The 17537-nt window shown below is 36.4% G+C and overlaps 1 protein-coding gene across 1 annotated transcript in view; it reads left to right on the forward strand.

Annotated features, from left to right (window-relative positions):
• The window catches only part of elp4 (elongator acetyltransferase complex subunit 4), a 54684-nt gene that overhangs the window by 15313 nt on the left and 21834 nt on the right, over positions 1 to 17537 (forward strand). Inside the window, exons 7-9 of the mRNA XM_056749492.1 lie at positions 4425 to 4613; positions 10194 to 10302; positions 12843 to 12949. Of these exons, the coding sequence (XP_056605470.1) occupies positions 4425 to 4613; positions 10194 to 10302; positions 12843 to 12949 (405 nt within the window). The remainder of the gene's footprint in view (positions 1 to 4424; positions 4614 to 10193; positions 10303 to 12842; positions 12950 to 17537) is intronic.

Below are 17537 nucleotides of genomic sequence, written 5' to 3' on the forward strand. Positions count from 1 at the left end.
GTACTCAAAAGTGTGGGGAATGAGACAGACAGGCAGGCTACAGTACAGGGAGGGACCCGGGAGCTCAGCTCAACCAAAGAGAAAAATATAGCGGTGGTATAAGACAATGCATCCTAATGATGTTTTTACAAATGTTTCGTCAAGTGAATGTCACGTTGCTCAATGAAAGAAATGACTCGTGAGTGTACAACACTTGATCCTCCTGGCTGTAAATAACACGTTTGAGCAGAGCTATACGCAGTCTAGAACAACTAAAACATTGACGTGCTTGTGTACATCATACATATGCAATACATTTAACCATGCTTATTTCTTAAGCAAGTTTTTCTATGTCTTATGAATAGAAGACATGTTTCTCGTTCATTTCCGTGCATGGCCTTGAGCACACATGGATCTTTCTTAAAAGGACACCCAACCCAAAAATGAAAATTCTCATATGGATTCCTCACCCTCTAGTTGTTCCAAACCTGTATAAATGACTTTGTTCGGTTGAACACAAATACATTTGGTAGAATGTTAGGAACTGAATATTGTTTGGCATCATTGACTACCATAGCAGAAAAGATCATACTAGTAGTCAAAGGTGACCCAGAAGTGTTTGTTTTCCTAAATCCCCCAAAACATCTTTTGAGTTCAACAGAACAAAAATATATACAACACCTAGAAAACTATTCAGATAAGCAAATACAGCAATATAAACGTCTTTTGGCTGTTCTTAACTTGGATTTGACACCAGAAAATAATTGGGCTAGTTTTCATTCCCTTTGGATGGGTTTTGAGGGGACATTTCAGGAATCTAGTTAGCAAGATCCCTATGACCAGCAGCAATGACAAGGTAAGCTAACGTTTACATGATGACCAGCTAGAATTCTATATAATCCAGTTCAGTGATGGGACTATTTTGTGTTTAAATACCTATAAAAAAAACATATTTAAATGTGTTTAATCTTAGTATTTTTAAACTAAAATACTTTTTGCCAATCAACCTTCTTATTAGATTGCAGTGTTTCAAATACATCCATTTGAAATACAAAATACTATTAATTTAAACAGAATTTTGTATTTAACTGCGTTTAATCTTAGTATTTTATTTTTATTTTTTTCGTGCAGCCTAGTTGATAAAAAAAACAGCAGTCTAATAAAGAGGTTGACTGGCAAAATATATTTTGTATTTTGAAAATACAAAAATACAAAGATTTTTTTAGAATGTTAAGTCCTACTTCTGTAGTTATTTTGGTGAGAGTAACTCAAAAGTAATACAGTAGTGATGTAACGCATTACAATTCTGAGACATTAATGTAAGGGATTACTTTTAAATAACAGTAACTAGTAACCTGTAATGTATTACGGTTTGGAAGTAACTTGCACAACACTGGTCGCTAACATCATCAAACAGCGCTGTGGTGTTGGCAGAGGTCACAGAATGTGATAAGGTTGAGAGCACATGGGCACAAATGCAAGAATGCTTAGAATGAGCTCGCAGGGAAACAACACGACTGACTAAACGTTTGTCAGACTGGTGACTCAATTCACTGAAATTTTGCAGTGTAACGTATGGACTAACAAGTAATGTATAAATGAACCTCAAGTAAAAAAAACATTTTATTTGTTAAAGGAACAGTTCATCCCAAAACGGAAAATCTCATAATTTACTCACCCTTATGCCATTCTAGATGTGCTGTATGACTTCCTTTCTACTGCTGAACACACAGTTTTTAATAAAATATCCATCACTTTACATGCAAATAAACTCTAGGTCTAAATGTTGGAGCTCAAGAATGAAATGAAAGGTGCGAGAGAGAAATCAATTGATATTGTTATTAAAAATCGAAACCAAAAAAGCTGCAGTAAATTCAAATTTGGCGATAATTAGAGGTAATGGCTGAGATTTATGGGGGGACTTTAGTTGGGGGCATATTTTATATTTTTACACCATAGATACAAAAAATGGCAATGTTTCTGTAGCATTTGGAGGCAATTTTAGGATAAAAGGGGTTTGCCTCAAATTTTCCTTGCAACCACCCCCCTCCCATTCCCCCATTTCCAGCCCGGTAGATAACTTCAAATCTCATTGTTTCTTGTGTGTCTTGTAAAAAAATATCATTCAACAAATAATCTAGAGACATGCAAGAACCCATGAGTTTTGAAATGAGTGATTCAATTTAACGTTCTTATGCGATAGTATTAGTTTCATTTTTATACATTTGCGATGGTTTTCTCCAACACACCCGTCATCTTGCTTCAGAATTCATTATATCTCTGGAGTCAATTTGGATAAATTTTTTGATCCTGGATGAAGAAAAAGAATGGAGGTCATTCACATCTTCAGTGAGTGTGAGAAAATGATGAGAGACTATCGGTTAACTATTAGTGTAAGACTGGTAAAATCAGTACTTTTTTATTTAGATTTCTAGTTTGAGATTTTTCCATGTTGTGAGTACAACATACACATGACAGAAGGAGTGTGATTACAAGTTAGCTTAAAGAAAAGAGGAAGCAGGTTCCTCAGGAACACCCTCCTCTGGAAACGTCAAGCTCAACCTTACAGAATCTTTGGAATCACAGTCAAACAATAACGTTTATTTATCTTAAGATGTTTGTGATTGTTGAATGGCGTGTAGGGTGTTAACTTTAGTGGACAGATGCTTGGCAGTGGACAGTTCCAAACAATGATCATTTTCAGCTGGATTCCAGTTCATATTTATTTATAACCATTACCAAGATATCTCCAACGTATGCCTTTGTTAAATAAAAATGTACATATTAAATCATATTACTGTATGTAGAAATCCAAAAAAAACGAATTTTGTCGCCAAACTTCCCTGAACGTTTTGTTTCCATACAAAGAAAATGTATTTAGAAAGTGTGAGTCTGTAGAAGTTTCCATCTTCTGCAACCTCGTAAATATGACCTTATTTTTGAGAAATTTAAACCTGTCTATGCCATTGTGTCACCGTTGAACTTCTGAGACAGGTGTACTCTCTCTACTATAACCCAGATGAAGAATCTGTGAATAAAGCCTAAGTCTCCGTCACTTTGTCCCAGGCTTTGTACTGTAGAGAGGACACAACGCTTACCCATGGCCCCTCGGCTTGGCTAGTGTTGGTGAATAATGTGCCAAGAATTTGTTGGCACTTGTTGGAAGCAGACATTTTGGCTCTCAGGTTGACAGGCACATTGTGGTCGTGTCAGGCAACTGTCCTGATTGGAAGATGCCGTCCAATCACTTTTTAGCTAGTGTTCTGTCTGACCGTGCGTTGAGCACTCTTGGCCGGGCTGTTTGTTTCATTGGTTCGAGGTACATGACCCCTCACTCCTGCAGACAAAAGACTTTTCACTACAGACAGGATTCCACTGCTGACTTAGTTACACAAGTCATTGCACACTTATGTTTGACATACTATTTGTGTGCTGTTCTGTTTGCTTTTCACCTCTCTCACTCTCTCTCTATCTTTCTCTCGAGATCTGTAACTAAGCATCAAATAGTGAAATTGTCTAATCATTTCTTGTCGAGAGGCTCTAATTGACTGATTTCTTGGGTAAAGTCCACATGATAACAAAGTGAGACCCTTTTGGTCTCATTGTGCATGATTCATTGATGTGTTTGTGTTGCCTATTAAAATAAAATCTTTTATTTAATAATTTTTTTTTCAAAACAGTCATCCACCTGTTGCTTTTCTAACTAATGTGACCTATTATAGGCATCACAAGCGTTGAATAAACTCAATTTTGGCAAACTACAATTTGGCCCTTATACAGTCACTTTGTATGATTCTAACATTTCCTGAGAAAAAAGTAATGCGCCAAAATTGTTTTATTGTTTAATATCTTATTTAACACCAAAATTACAGCGTTTTTTAAACCTTAAACCATGTATACACATCTAAAACAAATGATAATATTCGGTTTGGCCGTGTCATTTGACCCTTTTAAAAATCCTTAGAATACATTCAGTTGAATTCAATGTTTCTTCTAAAGCACTTTTGACAATATTGCATCATTGCAAAGCAGCAGTAAATAAATATTAGTATAGACTGTAGAGACATAACAATGAAACAGTCTAGAAATAAGGAAAAACTGAAATCATTAAAAACATTCTGTAACAACTGTAACAATATAAAAAGCACTACTATCTGTCAGATTATTGTTATATATATTTATGATATTCATGTAAGTGGTATATTAGAGATAAAAATGCTTTTTGAATGGAATGTAAATAGACAACATTTCTAATACCCGTTTATAATATGCCTTCTAGCTTTTGGAAACAATAAACTTTACATTTAGGCATTTAGCACACACTTTCATTCAAAGCTGCATTGATTTTTTTTATCCTAAGCGATTTCAGATCTTGTTTTTTACAATATGTGATGTGAAACGTTTTTATCACTAATCTATTTTTTTTATCTCCCTCACTTCTATAGTCTAAGGTTCGAAATGTCCTCCGTCTGGGTCTCCACTCTCTAGGATCTCCATTATGGGGAGACGATCTGTGCTGCACGGATAACCCCGCCCACTGCCACGCCCTCACCACCTTCCTCTACGCCCTCCGAGGACTCTTACGCACCTCACTTTCAGTCGCTGTGGTGACCGTACCCTCCCACCTCATGCAGGTTTGACCCAACAAACAGTTTCTCAGTTTGTATGTTGATAAGTTTCTTTGCTCGGGTTTCTATGAAGAGTGATTGGATGACCCTTAAACGTGCAGTGTGTAATAAAAGGAACTACCGACAGAGATGCAATATAATTAATATAGCTGTGTTCAGAGGGATATAAAGACATTCCACCGTTATGTTTTTATTACCTGAGAATGAGCTATTTCTATCTACATACACAGCGGGTCCCCTTACATGCAATTCACCATGTTGTTTCTACAGTAGCCCTAAACGGACAAACTGCTCTAGGGGATGCCTTTCGTAAAAACGTTATGTCCTTTAACAAAGTAGCAAAAACATGATAATATCTAAGTTCTGTGTCAGCCACCGTAGTGGTGGAATGAGCAGTTGCTTGCAATTCGCAACTTCATCGCTAGATGCCGCTAAATTTCATACACTTTCAGACACTTTTTATTAGTGGTGTTTGACAAATACGAACAATTATATTCGTTTTATGTTCTCCTAAATCCCTATGATTCAATATAAAACCTAAAAGGGACATTTTTACTGTATGTACTTGGAACACTCAACCAGCCATCATGGTGGTAAGTTTTTCACAAGCAAGAAAACATTTATTTTGTTAATATGACTAAAGAGTAATAGTTCCCATCAATACTTGCAAATACACAATACATATTCAAGACAACAGAGTTTCTTTCATGAACAACTTCCAGAAGGAATCCCATAGATGAGTCATATATTCTCAGTGTTTTTTTAAACTTGACTGTCAGTCACATGGACCGGCATTGAGGTCACCATAAGTCCGTCCACCCTGGCACACCATAGTCACCCCATGAGCTGGAGTCAAAGAGTCGCCCCCCTCTATTCTGTGAATGAGGTTCCGCTTGGCTGGGGTTCAGGGGGCCTGCGTGTGTATCTGTTTGACTACATGTATGTTTGGCCTTCAGAAGAGCGTCTTCATTGGGGCGTGAACTCGCATCTTTTGTTCGAGGCCCTCAACTTTGCATTCAGCCAGCCAATGGTCAGTCTTGAATCTTTCTGGGCGCTTCGCTCATTCAGAGCCTCTCGGTTCCTGAGAGGCCCTTTTCTTTGTGCCTCCATTAGCCAACGAGAGTCAGACTCCGGCCGCTGTGCTTTAAGAGTGCTTCAAAAGACAAGATCTCGCTGGTCTTTGTCCGATTGGAGACAAAGTGCTAAAACCCCTCTTGGGAAGACTGGGGGGCACCCTGCGTATTTTATTTTACAATAAAAGGGAGGATGTGATTGGTTCGAGAGTGGTTTTGTGTGACAGGTGTGTTGTGAACATGTAGACATTTTAGTAAGTGTAGTAAATCTTCAAGAAACACAAACATTTACAGATGAGGCCTTATGGATAAACAGTCAAAATTCACAGACATGCAGAATGTGATGAACTTCAAATGAATGTTCTCAACATGTTCCCATTGCCTTATAGTGTGTTTGTCTACTGTGCCCTGCTGGACCATAGGTTACCAAGCCCTAAAATGTTTTCAACACCCACCTATAGGGCTATATACATTGCATATGCGGTAGGCCCATTATATATTAGGATTACTCAATAATAAGTCCCATATTCTGGTTGGGATGCACAGGTTATAGAAGGTTTCAGCGGCAATAAAGAATATTAAACTGTTGAGTAGTTTTAATTTAATTTAATACAATTGACGTGCAGCGAAATATCAGCCAATAATATGTATTGTCGATAAAACCGATTTTTCACATTATGCTGCCTATCAGCTGATAATATAATAACAGCTATATCCTGTCAATCAAATGAGGACAGAAAAATGCAATTAATTTGTGCCCGGTGAATATAAAATGTTTAGAAACATCCCCAATTACGTGTTTAATATTGGTTGTCATTATATGAATTAAAGGCAGGGCATGCAGTGTCTGGTAGCTGATGAGGAGGTCTCAAATCACTAAAACAAACACTATCCCAAAAGCAGGGCTGTACTTTTTTTTTCACATAGCACCGGTGCTACAGAGGTTTCAAGTTTTGTATCACAGGCCAAGTGCAGGCCATCACATAAATAGACAGGTAACTTAAAAAGGACAGTAACGTTATACAAATGGATAAATTAGGGCCTCTTAGTTTGCCTCAATTTCGTTTTTAAGTTCTGTATTTTCATCTAAAATAAACTGCAGTGAAATTCTTGTGGAATATAGTATATTTGAACCTTACTGTAGTAAATTATTTTATCATCTGGTTCAAATTTCACAGTTCAACTTCAAACAATCACCAGCATGTTTTTGAGTTAACTAAACAATCACAGACGGAAGTGAAAAATTGAAAAAGTTTTATAAGTTTTGTAAATTTCTTACATATTTGGGCCAAAAACTGTGAAGTCCAGTCAACAAAATAATCCTTGTTAGAAACAAGTTTGGTCTCCTTTTGTCAGTGTTGGGTGTAACTAGTTACTGAGTAATTAGTTACTGTATTTTACTTACTTTTCCCTTGAAAAAGTAAAGTAAGGGATTACTCATATGTTTTCTGTAATTTAATTACAGTTACTTTTGATGTACTTAAACTAAATACTTTGTGAAATATATGCGTGTGCTATAGTGTAATTGACATCAAAATTCAAACTCTTACTTTAAAATCTGTGCTCACATTTGTAATACTTTGGTCAGTTAGTAATATTATTTATTTGAATGAATTAAATAAGCCGTTTCATGTCTATCCTTGAATCACTTAACTAATCAAGGTCAATGTAGGATATAGAAAGTAATTAGTAATGAGTAACTAAATACTTTTTGGACAGAGTAATTTGGACAGTAATCTAATTACACCATTGAATATGTAATGAGTAATTGGTAATTAATTACTTTCTCAGAGTATCTAACCCTACACTGCTTTTTGTTTACTATATGCAAAACAATCATTTTACTCCTTTAACTAAAATTGTATGTTCAATTACTTATTTATCTTTGTAGGGTTAGGGGTTTTGCAAGTTTGAATTTTTACAGTGACAAGCAGACTTTTATTTTTGGTGGGCCGTTGCAAAGACGCTTGAGTTTCAGTGTGTTTGACAGTAACTTCACTCACAGTGAAAAGCTTAATAAATTTACAACAGCTCTGTGGATGAAGTTTATTTGTTCTTGTCCTTGTTTAGTGAGATGCAGGCAAATCCAGCAGTGTCACGCTTGTAACATGTTAAAGTGTACAACTCATTCACTCATAGACATGCAGAACAAGCAGAGGACATAATTAAATAGAAGTATTCCACTTTTGTAATTCCTTTCTATGTATTCCCACATCACGCACATTAGGGTTCCTAATCAATTGACTCGATGCAGCCGGATTTTATTTTTTTACAAAAATAAACGAAAATAAATAGTGGAGCACCATTAGTTAACCCCACACACAAGCCAGCACAATGACAGACGCACTTCACACAAACAGCGTCTTTTTCTAAGTTCAGGCCAGCATTAAGAGTGCTTGTTATAAAGCTACTTTATTTGCATGATTTTATTTCACTCATCATTTAAAGTTCATCAGAACAGAATCTCTCAAACTCATCATGTATTTTTCATGTGGCCTCAGCCCAACTGAATCTTTAATTAGTCTAAATCAAATTAAATATGATTTGGTAACACTTCACAATAAGGTTGTATTCGTTAACATGTAAATGTGTTAACTAACATGAACTTACAATGAACAAACTGGTTTTTATGTTAATATAAGTGCAGACAATTGTTCTTGTCAGTTCATTGTGCATTTACTAATTTTACAGTTATAATGTTTGATTTTAAAATTGTATTACAAAATTCTGAAATTCATATGAACTAAGATTAATAAATGCTGTGTTTATTTTTTTATCTGTTGCAGAATGACATTGTTCTTTTATTGAGATTTTCAATCTCAAGTGTCCCTCTATGTTTTCTAGCCTTAATAATGAATTATAAATAACATTAAAAATAAAAAAGATAAAGAATCTCTTCCTGTAGCTTGAATTAATCTATTTTCTAAACACCGTTCTGTATTGTGACCTTTGATAGTGTATGTTAACGTAATCATTGTGTTGTTTTATTGCATTGTTGAACATGAATGTGTTATCTGTGTTGAAGATTTAGCAATGTGATAATGTGACGTTACTAGAGACCGTCGCCAGAACAGTAGCTTGGGTTTAAATGTTTTATGCGATGTTTGGGGGTCACAGCTGGGCACACGTCTTCATACACACATGCTCTCAGGGTACACTGTACTGTAAATGAGAGAAGGAGAAGACTGAATGAAGGAAGGAGGGAAAAGAGGACAGAACACAGATGCATGAGAACTGCATTAGCTGCTACAGAGAGAGAGAGAGAGAGAACGTATGAAATATTCAAGAGCGGTGTAGAGATACATTTTTCAAAACTCTTTTCTTACGATCGCCCACTCCTCTCTCACTTCTCTGTTTAGTATTTGGCCAGGAGGAGGAGCTCTCTGTGGACATCTTGCTCGCTGTTATCATTGCATCTGTGTTATTTTCCCCATCACTTTAAACTCTGTGTCAGCGTTTTTTGTTTGTCCAGATTTATCCATTTGTATGTCACCTTTTAATAGTCCAGCTTGGTGTTTTTAAAGGGATAGTTCGCCCAAAAATGTTTTTGTTGTTGTACACTAAAGAAGATATTTTCTAGAAGTGAACTGTTCTAGAGCACCTTTGACAACCTTTTAAAAATGTTCTACTATTCTACAAGTCAATTCTACTACTAGTCAATGGTGTCACAGAAATGTCATTTGCTAGCATTCTTCCAAATATCTTCCTTTGTGTTAATAAGTAATTTATACAGATTTAGAACAACTTGAGGGTGAGTAAATGATGCCAGAATTTTCACTGTTGCGTCAACTTAACCTTCTTTTCACAGATTTGGTGAAAAAAATATGAAGGACACGCATCACTAATCTTGCTGCCTTGTTGTGAGCTGATTCAATGCGATGAACCGAAATAGTAGCCCCAAGCAGAAAGACATATTTAAAATGCTTAAGATAACATTTTTTTCGCCATTTAAACAACAGATATTTATGATATGTATGAGTTATACCTGCTAAACAGAGAAATGGGATCCATCTCTGCCCTGATTTAGATTAACTTTGGATCTTTCTTACGTTTGTCCAGATTTGTGCCGTATGGCGACACTGCATGAGTCGCTCAGCCACAGAAAGAGAGACAGACAGATTTTGAGAGCATGTGTTTCAGAGAATCAAATGCACAAATGTGTCCGAGTGCCAAGCGTATGTTCTTCTCTGATCTGATTGATTTCATGTTACATGAAGTAAAGAAGTTACGTGTTGAAGATGAAATGCTAGAATAGTCTAGAAATGTTTCGATGTGATGAAGAGGCTGATCCACGTTTTATTAACCGTGAGTGGTACTTGTTTGTGCAGAAGTGGCAGACACAATGTAAAGGGGATTTGGGACAATATACGTACAGTTCTTTAACCATTATTCAGTATAAGATGGTTTGTCTCCAGAATGTTTTTAAAATGATACCGATGGTGCATATTTTATTGGACTCTTCCCATGTAATTCCTGTTTCACTCACGTATTTCCCTGTGTCTCTCACCCACAGAACAAATCCGTAATGGGGCAAATAATTCGGCTGAGTGACACAGCCATCGCTCTGGAATCATTCAGAGGTTCAGAGAAAGAGACCAATCCACTTTACAAAGATTACCACGGTGAGCTACACAGTACATGGGCAATTCTAGCATTATGGATGTGACGTTTTAAGTCAAAACTTGAAATATACACTCTCAGAGAATGTCTTTATAACCAGTAGCCTATATTGAACCATCTGTTTATATATTCCTAAGAATCTACTGACTTAATGAAAATAATAAGTCTATGCACAAGTCTTCTATAAAAGAAAAGAAACATGTGTTATGGATGTGCTAAGAGAAATGCACGTAGAGACAACATACTTTTTAGGATTTTTGTGAATTAAAATGTACAATCAAAAAACAATAAAACCCAACAAATGGAGAAGGGATTGTTCTTCATAGAACATAGAATCATTGTAATGTTCCCATTTATGAGGAATAGAGACTGTATGACCTGTATGACTTTCTTCCTTCCGCAGAACACAAAAGTAGATACTTGGAAGAATGTTGTTAACATCCCCCCATTCACTTGCTTTAGTTACAATAGAAGTGAATGGGGGGCTGTGCTGTTCTGACACCAACATTCTTCAAAATATCTTCTTTTGTGATATCTAGAAGTCAAACAGGAGCTTGAAGGTGAACTACTCCTTTAAAACCAATCAGGTCACCATAGCAGCTGCAAAATAACGGCATGAGGGTGGCGAGTTTTGTGTTGAAAATCTAGTTCAAAAGCTGTTTTATTGCTCTTTGGTTTTTATGCTTTTTGCATCATCCGTCACACGTGTGTGTGTGCGCAGTAAAGTGCATTAGTAGAGTGGGGCAGGCAGGGTGGACCTCTCTCCGACTGTCAGCTCGTGTTAGTGTGACTCTGTTCAATCAGACGTGCTCCTTGGCAGACAGGCCGGGGGGGGATTCAGCTGCCATGACACACACACACACATAGAGAACACAGACCCCCCCTCCTCAACACAAGCACCCAGTTCGGCCCTCAGGGGCCACAGAGTTGCAGAATCAATATTTTCATACTGGATAAAATCTCTCTGTGACCAGAGTACAGATGAGAGAGATCTTTCCGACTCGAACTTTCTGTCTTCTGTCCTTTTTCACCTGTTTTTCCTCTTTATTTACCTGTTTTCATCACACGGTCGATCTTTCTTCGTGCTGCATGCGATATATTTTCAGCCCTCTTCGTTCGGTAAAGGTCAGTTTGTTTACAGACGATCCTCTCTCTCTCTTCTACTTCTTCACGTCCTCCGCCCTGTTTCTTTCCCATGCACGAGGAGGTGTGGCTTACAAATACTAATGACCTCATAATTTATCTTTAATTGAAAAAGTTTTAAGGCCACTATTACAAAAACACAGTTTTCAAATTAATATACAATATTACAAAATAATTTCGAATAATTTACAAAAATGTGCATTTTCATCTGGATGACGTTATTTTGAGAACATTTGTTTATTATCAGTACGCCTGATTACAACGGAATATATAACCGAAACATTCCTTGTAAAACGTATAACAACATTCAGATGTTTTTCTCATTGTCAATGATTTTGTTATGTTTTTCATATTTTTTTCAAAAACGAATGCAACTTATATATGAGAATAACATGTTTTTTTTGGATTGTGTTTTGACCTATATGTGCTTTTTTAATGTCTTTCAGTATTTCAGATTTTAAACAAACAGTAAACACCACCAAGTCCTACACATTCACAGATCTCTGACATGTATTTGCAGAATTATTTTAATAGTTTGAATTGTTTTTTTTGCCATTAAAATGGATTTTTACCACATTTCGTGAACTATTGCTTCGCAATAAGGTCTTAAAGACACATTAGTGAATATGAAGATGTACACAAGGCTTCTCTTTCTTCGGTGTGGTGCGTTCAGAGCACAAAGCATGTTGGGAGTCCTGTCACAGCGAATCAACTCAAGCAGAATCAGCCTAGCGCACGGGTCCCTTTGCAAGCAGGCCTTCACACACACACACACACACACTCATCCTGGTCCTCTGTGCCTCTTAATTTATGTCATCTTTCTACAAGTCGCTTTAACTGAGAGAAAAAGAAAATGTGGGAGGAATTTAAGAGAGAGGGAGAGCGTAAAAGGTTTTTCTCTTTCCAACACGCCCCTGTGCCGAGTGACCTTGTTTTACCCCCACCCTCGTCTCACCTCCCTCTCTTTCTTTCCATCAAAAACCTGTTTCTCTCTTCCTTCCCTTATACTCCATCTCTCTGATGTTTTGGTTTCTGCCCATTGGTGCAGCTAATAAAATAATGGTTGATACAATGCTATAGTGACCAGTGTGAAAGGCGATAGCGCACTGCAAAACTCTCAAGTCAATGAAAGACTGTACAAACACTTAGCAGGCAAAACAAAACCTGGTCAGCAATATTTTATGCAGAATGTTTTTATTTCCCTCTGGTGCATTAGGTCATATATGGTATAGATGTAATAGAAGGGATATTTCTGGTCCTGGATGCTGATCGGTTATTACAGTTACATTATATGATATAGTTACACCTTCTTTGTCATGACTCGTGAAAAACCTGATCTATATTGTGTGTATCATTACAGTAAGCTATTTAATTGGCGATCGATGTTATCTGTGTTTAGGTCTCTTACATGTTCGCCAAGTGCCCCGTCTGAACTGCCTAGTGTGTGAGGTCCCAGATACAAAAGACTTGGCTTTCAAACTCAAGAGAAAGCAGTTTACAATCGAGGTGAGTGAACAGTCATGATGTCATAATAGAAAAGTCACATTTTATTCATGAGGAATTTTTTGTGATATTCTCCATTATCATAAAAATCCTAAATGCACATTTTTGTAAATTCATTTGTACTGTAAATAAAAACATAATTGTTGATAATGATTTTAAGTTAAAAGTATATTTCCACCCAAAATTCTTAAAATTCATAAAGCGTCTGAAGTGATTTAATTATGTGCTAATTAGTCCATTTAATTGCTAATTTTAACCCCCCCACACACACACATCTCTCGAACCAGTGCACATATTAAGTGGTCATGAGTATGAATTGACGTTTTCATTTGCTACACTTCACTAGTTCCTGTTTGTTATTCTGAGCTATTGAGTGTCCGTTGGAAAGGTTGAAATGATTGATTTGAACTGAAGCTGTTACCGCTCAGCTCAGAATAACTTCAACAGCTTTCAATGTTTCTCTGAAGGTACATTAATGATTGGAGAGTCTTTAGTGCTTAACTTATCTTCGCTGGAATATTGCGGTGCTCAAATATGTCCAACCCCAAATCATTTGCACACAACGTTCTCATGAGGAAATGTTTTTTGGGATAAGTTGCTGTCGAAATTACTGTTTTCTAACGATCTATCAAAACTTTTGTAAAGAATCCTAAAATCCATATTTTTTCAACTATATGTACCTGTAAAAAAGTCAAAAAGGCAAAATTCCGGCAGATTGGGCGCCAAAAAATTACCATAACAAAGCATTTTTAATGTAAAATAAATGTGATACACATGGTTTTCATGTTGTTATGCATGTCAAACTTTAGTCTAATTCTGTACATTTCATGTACATTCTGTGTATTGCAGCACATGTGTAAAAAATTGCCATGAAAGCATTTGAGCTTTTTCCCACAGAACACATGTAATGATGCGTCTTGAAAATATTGGTCATTGTTTAGTAAAATTATTTTAAAAAATTGTTGTAAGAATTTATTGTAAAGGCATTTTTAGGTCAAGAACATTAACTTAATTTAATAATTTTCAGTAGGGATGAACTGAATGTTCGTCAACCGAAATTATTCGGCCGAAAATAGCAAAATAAGTGAAATATGGCCGAATACATTTTACCAAAATAATGTCCGATGCGATCAAGCCAGCAACCAGTGCGGAGAGAGAGACGCGCAAAACATGTCGACAGCAAACATTTCGGCAGTGTGTGGAACCATTTTTAAGTGTCAGAGAAATACATGGGACTTGCCGTGCGTTTTTTTACACTTTTAAATGAACTACTTTGTTGTAGGCGAACAGAGTACATTACATTCTTTATGCAGTCAGTTAGTCCATTAAATAAGTAGAGGGCTCAATATTTGTATTTACTTGGTAGGCTCAATTTAATATTTTCAGTTCAATTATATTGAAAAGCAAGACAAAACATTAAAAGCACATTTTGTTCATTAACTTCATCCAATAGTGAAAAAATTGGCTAAAATATAGAGGAAATGCAAAAAAAAACATCTTCTGCATTCAGCCAAGTGTTTCATTTTTATTCGGCCAAGAATTTAGATTAACTGTCTGTGTTTTATTGTTTCTTAGCCAGAAATTAAACGTGCAACAACGCATCTTCCAGGCAAGTTGAAAAAAATCTACTTTAGCGATAAATTTGCGTAAAGAGCTGATTGCCACCTACTGTTTTAGGTAAAGAACGTTAACATTAGAAAGGTTAGACCCTATCTCACTGAGAATGGTGCACAACTCCTTGTCCAAGCCCTGGCGATCTCAAGGTTGGACATGCAATGCTCTCCTTGCTGGTCTTTCTGCAAAGGCTATCAAACAGCTCCAGCTGGTTCAGAACGCAGCAGCACGAGTCATCTTCCAACAGCCAAAAAGGGCTCATGTGACACCCCTTTCTACTCTCTCCACTGGCTACCGGTTGAAGCCCGTATCAGATTCAAGTCACTATTGCTTGCCTACAAGAATATCTGTGGATCTACACCGGGATACCCTCCTGCACTCCTACACACCATCATGATCACTGCGTTCAGCAAACCAGCGGTGTCTTGTATTGCCTTCTCATAAGGGCAGTAAATCGCTTTCCAGCTCATTCTCATTCACAACTCCTTCCTGGTGGACATTCTTCCTAACTTGGTCTGGGCAACCACATCTCTCACAACATTGAAAAAACTTCTTAAAACCCATCTCTTCTGTGAATACTTGACAGACTATTAAAAAAAAAAAACTCTCTCTCTTTCTCTCAACAGGTAGTGGTCTTGCTTTTGTTGAAACCAGTAACTTTGTAGTGGTACCTATTCCATTATTGCTCCTGTATGACATATCGCTTATTGGTCCTTAAACTCTTTGTAATTCTCTTTGATTTGTTTATTTGATGAGGTAAGACCAGAAGGTTTATTTTATTTTGCAGTCTTACTTGCAGTTAGTGTTCAGTTTGACCCTTAGTTGTATGTTTACTATCAATACAATCTCTTCAGTACACACACACAAAGGTTATTTTAGTTAAGTAATTTTTTTTTACTTAAAAGTATTGGACAATATTTAACTTAAGGAAAAATTGAAGTGTTGCCTCACAAATAAACGGATATAAGTTTGAAGCACTAATATTATAATAATAAACAAAAAATAAATTAAAACAAAATTGTAAATACATTTATTTTATAAAGCAACATAACAATTCAACAAATAAATTATAAAATGACAAAAGTATACAGCACATTTGCTAAACCTTTCACAAAAATTAACATTTAAACTGAAAATCTAAAAATAAAAGCTAATAATAACAAAAAACTATAATAACTATGACACACACATACACAGAGTCCGGCCAATAAGAGTCTGTCCAACAAGTGGTGAATGAAAGGGTTCAAGCTCTTTCTAAAGACCCATCGTTGGCCCGTCATTAAGCAATCACTGTTAAAACTGTTAATAGTTAATCAGGAAGTGTATTGTCTTTGAAGAACCAAAAGTCTTTTTGTTTTGAATGCTGTGTAGACCGAGACCTCTCATCCACTCCTTGGTTTATAGAGTCAATAAAGTCAAGATGCTTTCCCTCAATAGCTTTTTACTGAGCTGACCGATTGGCGTTTGTGGACGGCCTTAAATGAAGGGCTGTGTTTTAGCTGCCTTGAATAATTTGTTTGCTGGTGTCCTTTTGAGTGTATGTGTCCTTTTGAAAAGAGAGTTCATTCGATTAAAATATATAAAATGTATGAAGAGTTTGGTTCCAAAATGAGATAACAAAAATGTTTTTATTGTGCATTCCAATTAAATTTAATCAAACCGCAGTTGGTTTGTTTTGATTTAAGCCATAATAACTCAAAATTACAGTTAACTAGCAAAATAAAACACAATATAAAACGGGATAACATAAAAACATGATTTTTGAAAGCCATAATAACAAAACAATTACAGCTAACTAACAAAATAAAACACAATAAAACATGATAACATAATAAAAAACATGATTTTTGAAATTTCTCTAATTTTGGAACCAAACTCTTCATTTATACACATTTGAACATCAGTCTGCTGTTAAAATAATAATTATATAGTTAATAGAAATTTCCAGTAAATTGTTTGAGCATTTCCCTTTTTGATTTTAACACCCGGATCTAGGATATAACCAACAAACAGGTCTTCGAAAAATACTGTACAGCAGTTTTTCACATACAAAACAAATATGCTGTGAAGCGACATCGGGTGAAAATAAATGTGTGTCTACGACTTTGCCCAGAGGGGTTCCAGGTAGCATGTGTGTTTTGTCTGCATCGTCCCGGAACTCATTTGTGTTTATTACACAGCTTTGATTATTTTACTTTAATAAACAATGTCAGGAATCTTTGTTCTGAGATAACACTTAATGAAAACATGCTGTAGCGTAGATAAATCAAAACTTTGATTGAAATTCACTCAGTAAAAACTGTATAAATGCAGTTATACACGAATACGGACAAAGATGCATATCATTTAGAGGAATCTCAACCTCAGAAAGCATGGATTGTTGTGTTATAATAATACACAAGAGCTGGGATCATGATTTCTGTGAGCCGTGCCATCATTACAACCTTTATTCCCGCAAAGAACGACACATTTTTCTTCACCGATGAGTCGGTGTGAATCACAGGTCATGTGCGTTCCGTGGTTGTGTTTGAAGGGTGATTGACACGCCAAGTGTGTGTCAGTCAGGTCGTTTAAAGTGCATGTGTCAATCAGAGATCGACCACGTCATGGCAACCTCACGGCAGAAAGATGGGTTTGCGCAAAACTTTGCAATTCTTACACAATACTCAACCAACTCAAGCATGTTTGTTCTGAAACATAGAAAACGGTATACTGTATGATAACTCGTTGTTGTGGCTGTTGAATATCATAGAAATGAAATCGAATGCCACTAAACATGCTTCATGAGCTCTGACTGTCTGCCGAAGCAAGTGTCTGCGTTGTAATGTAATTAATACAGGCTTGTCTACATGCTGTCACTCATCTACCAAGAGGTGCAATCGTCTGCTTGTCTTTGACTGACTGGTAAGTTCAGTTGGCGGTTGATGAGTAGTCAATTACCCAGAATGCCTTGTGGCCGGAATTAACCCCTGTCCCT

Source organism: Triplophysa dalaica, chromosome 1, assembly GCF_015846415.1.
Source record: "Triplophysa dalaica isolate WHDGS20190420 chromosome 1, ASM1584641v1, whole genome shotgun sequence".
Taxonomy (NCBI): Eukaryota; Metazoa; Chordata; class Actinopteri; order Cypriniformes; family Nemacheilidae; genus Triplophysa; species Triplophysa dalaica.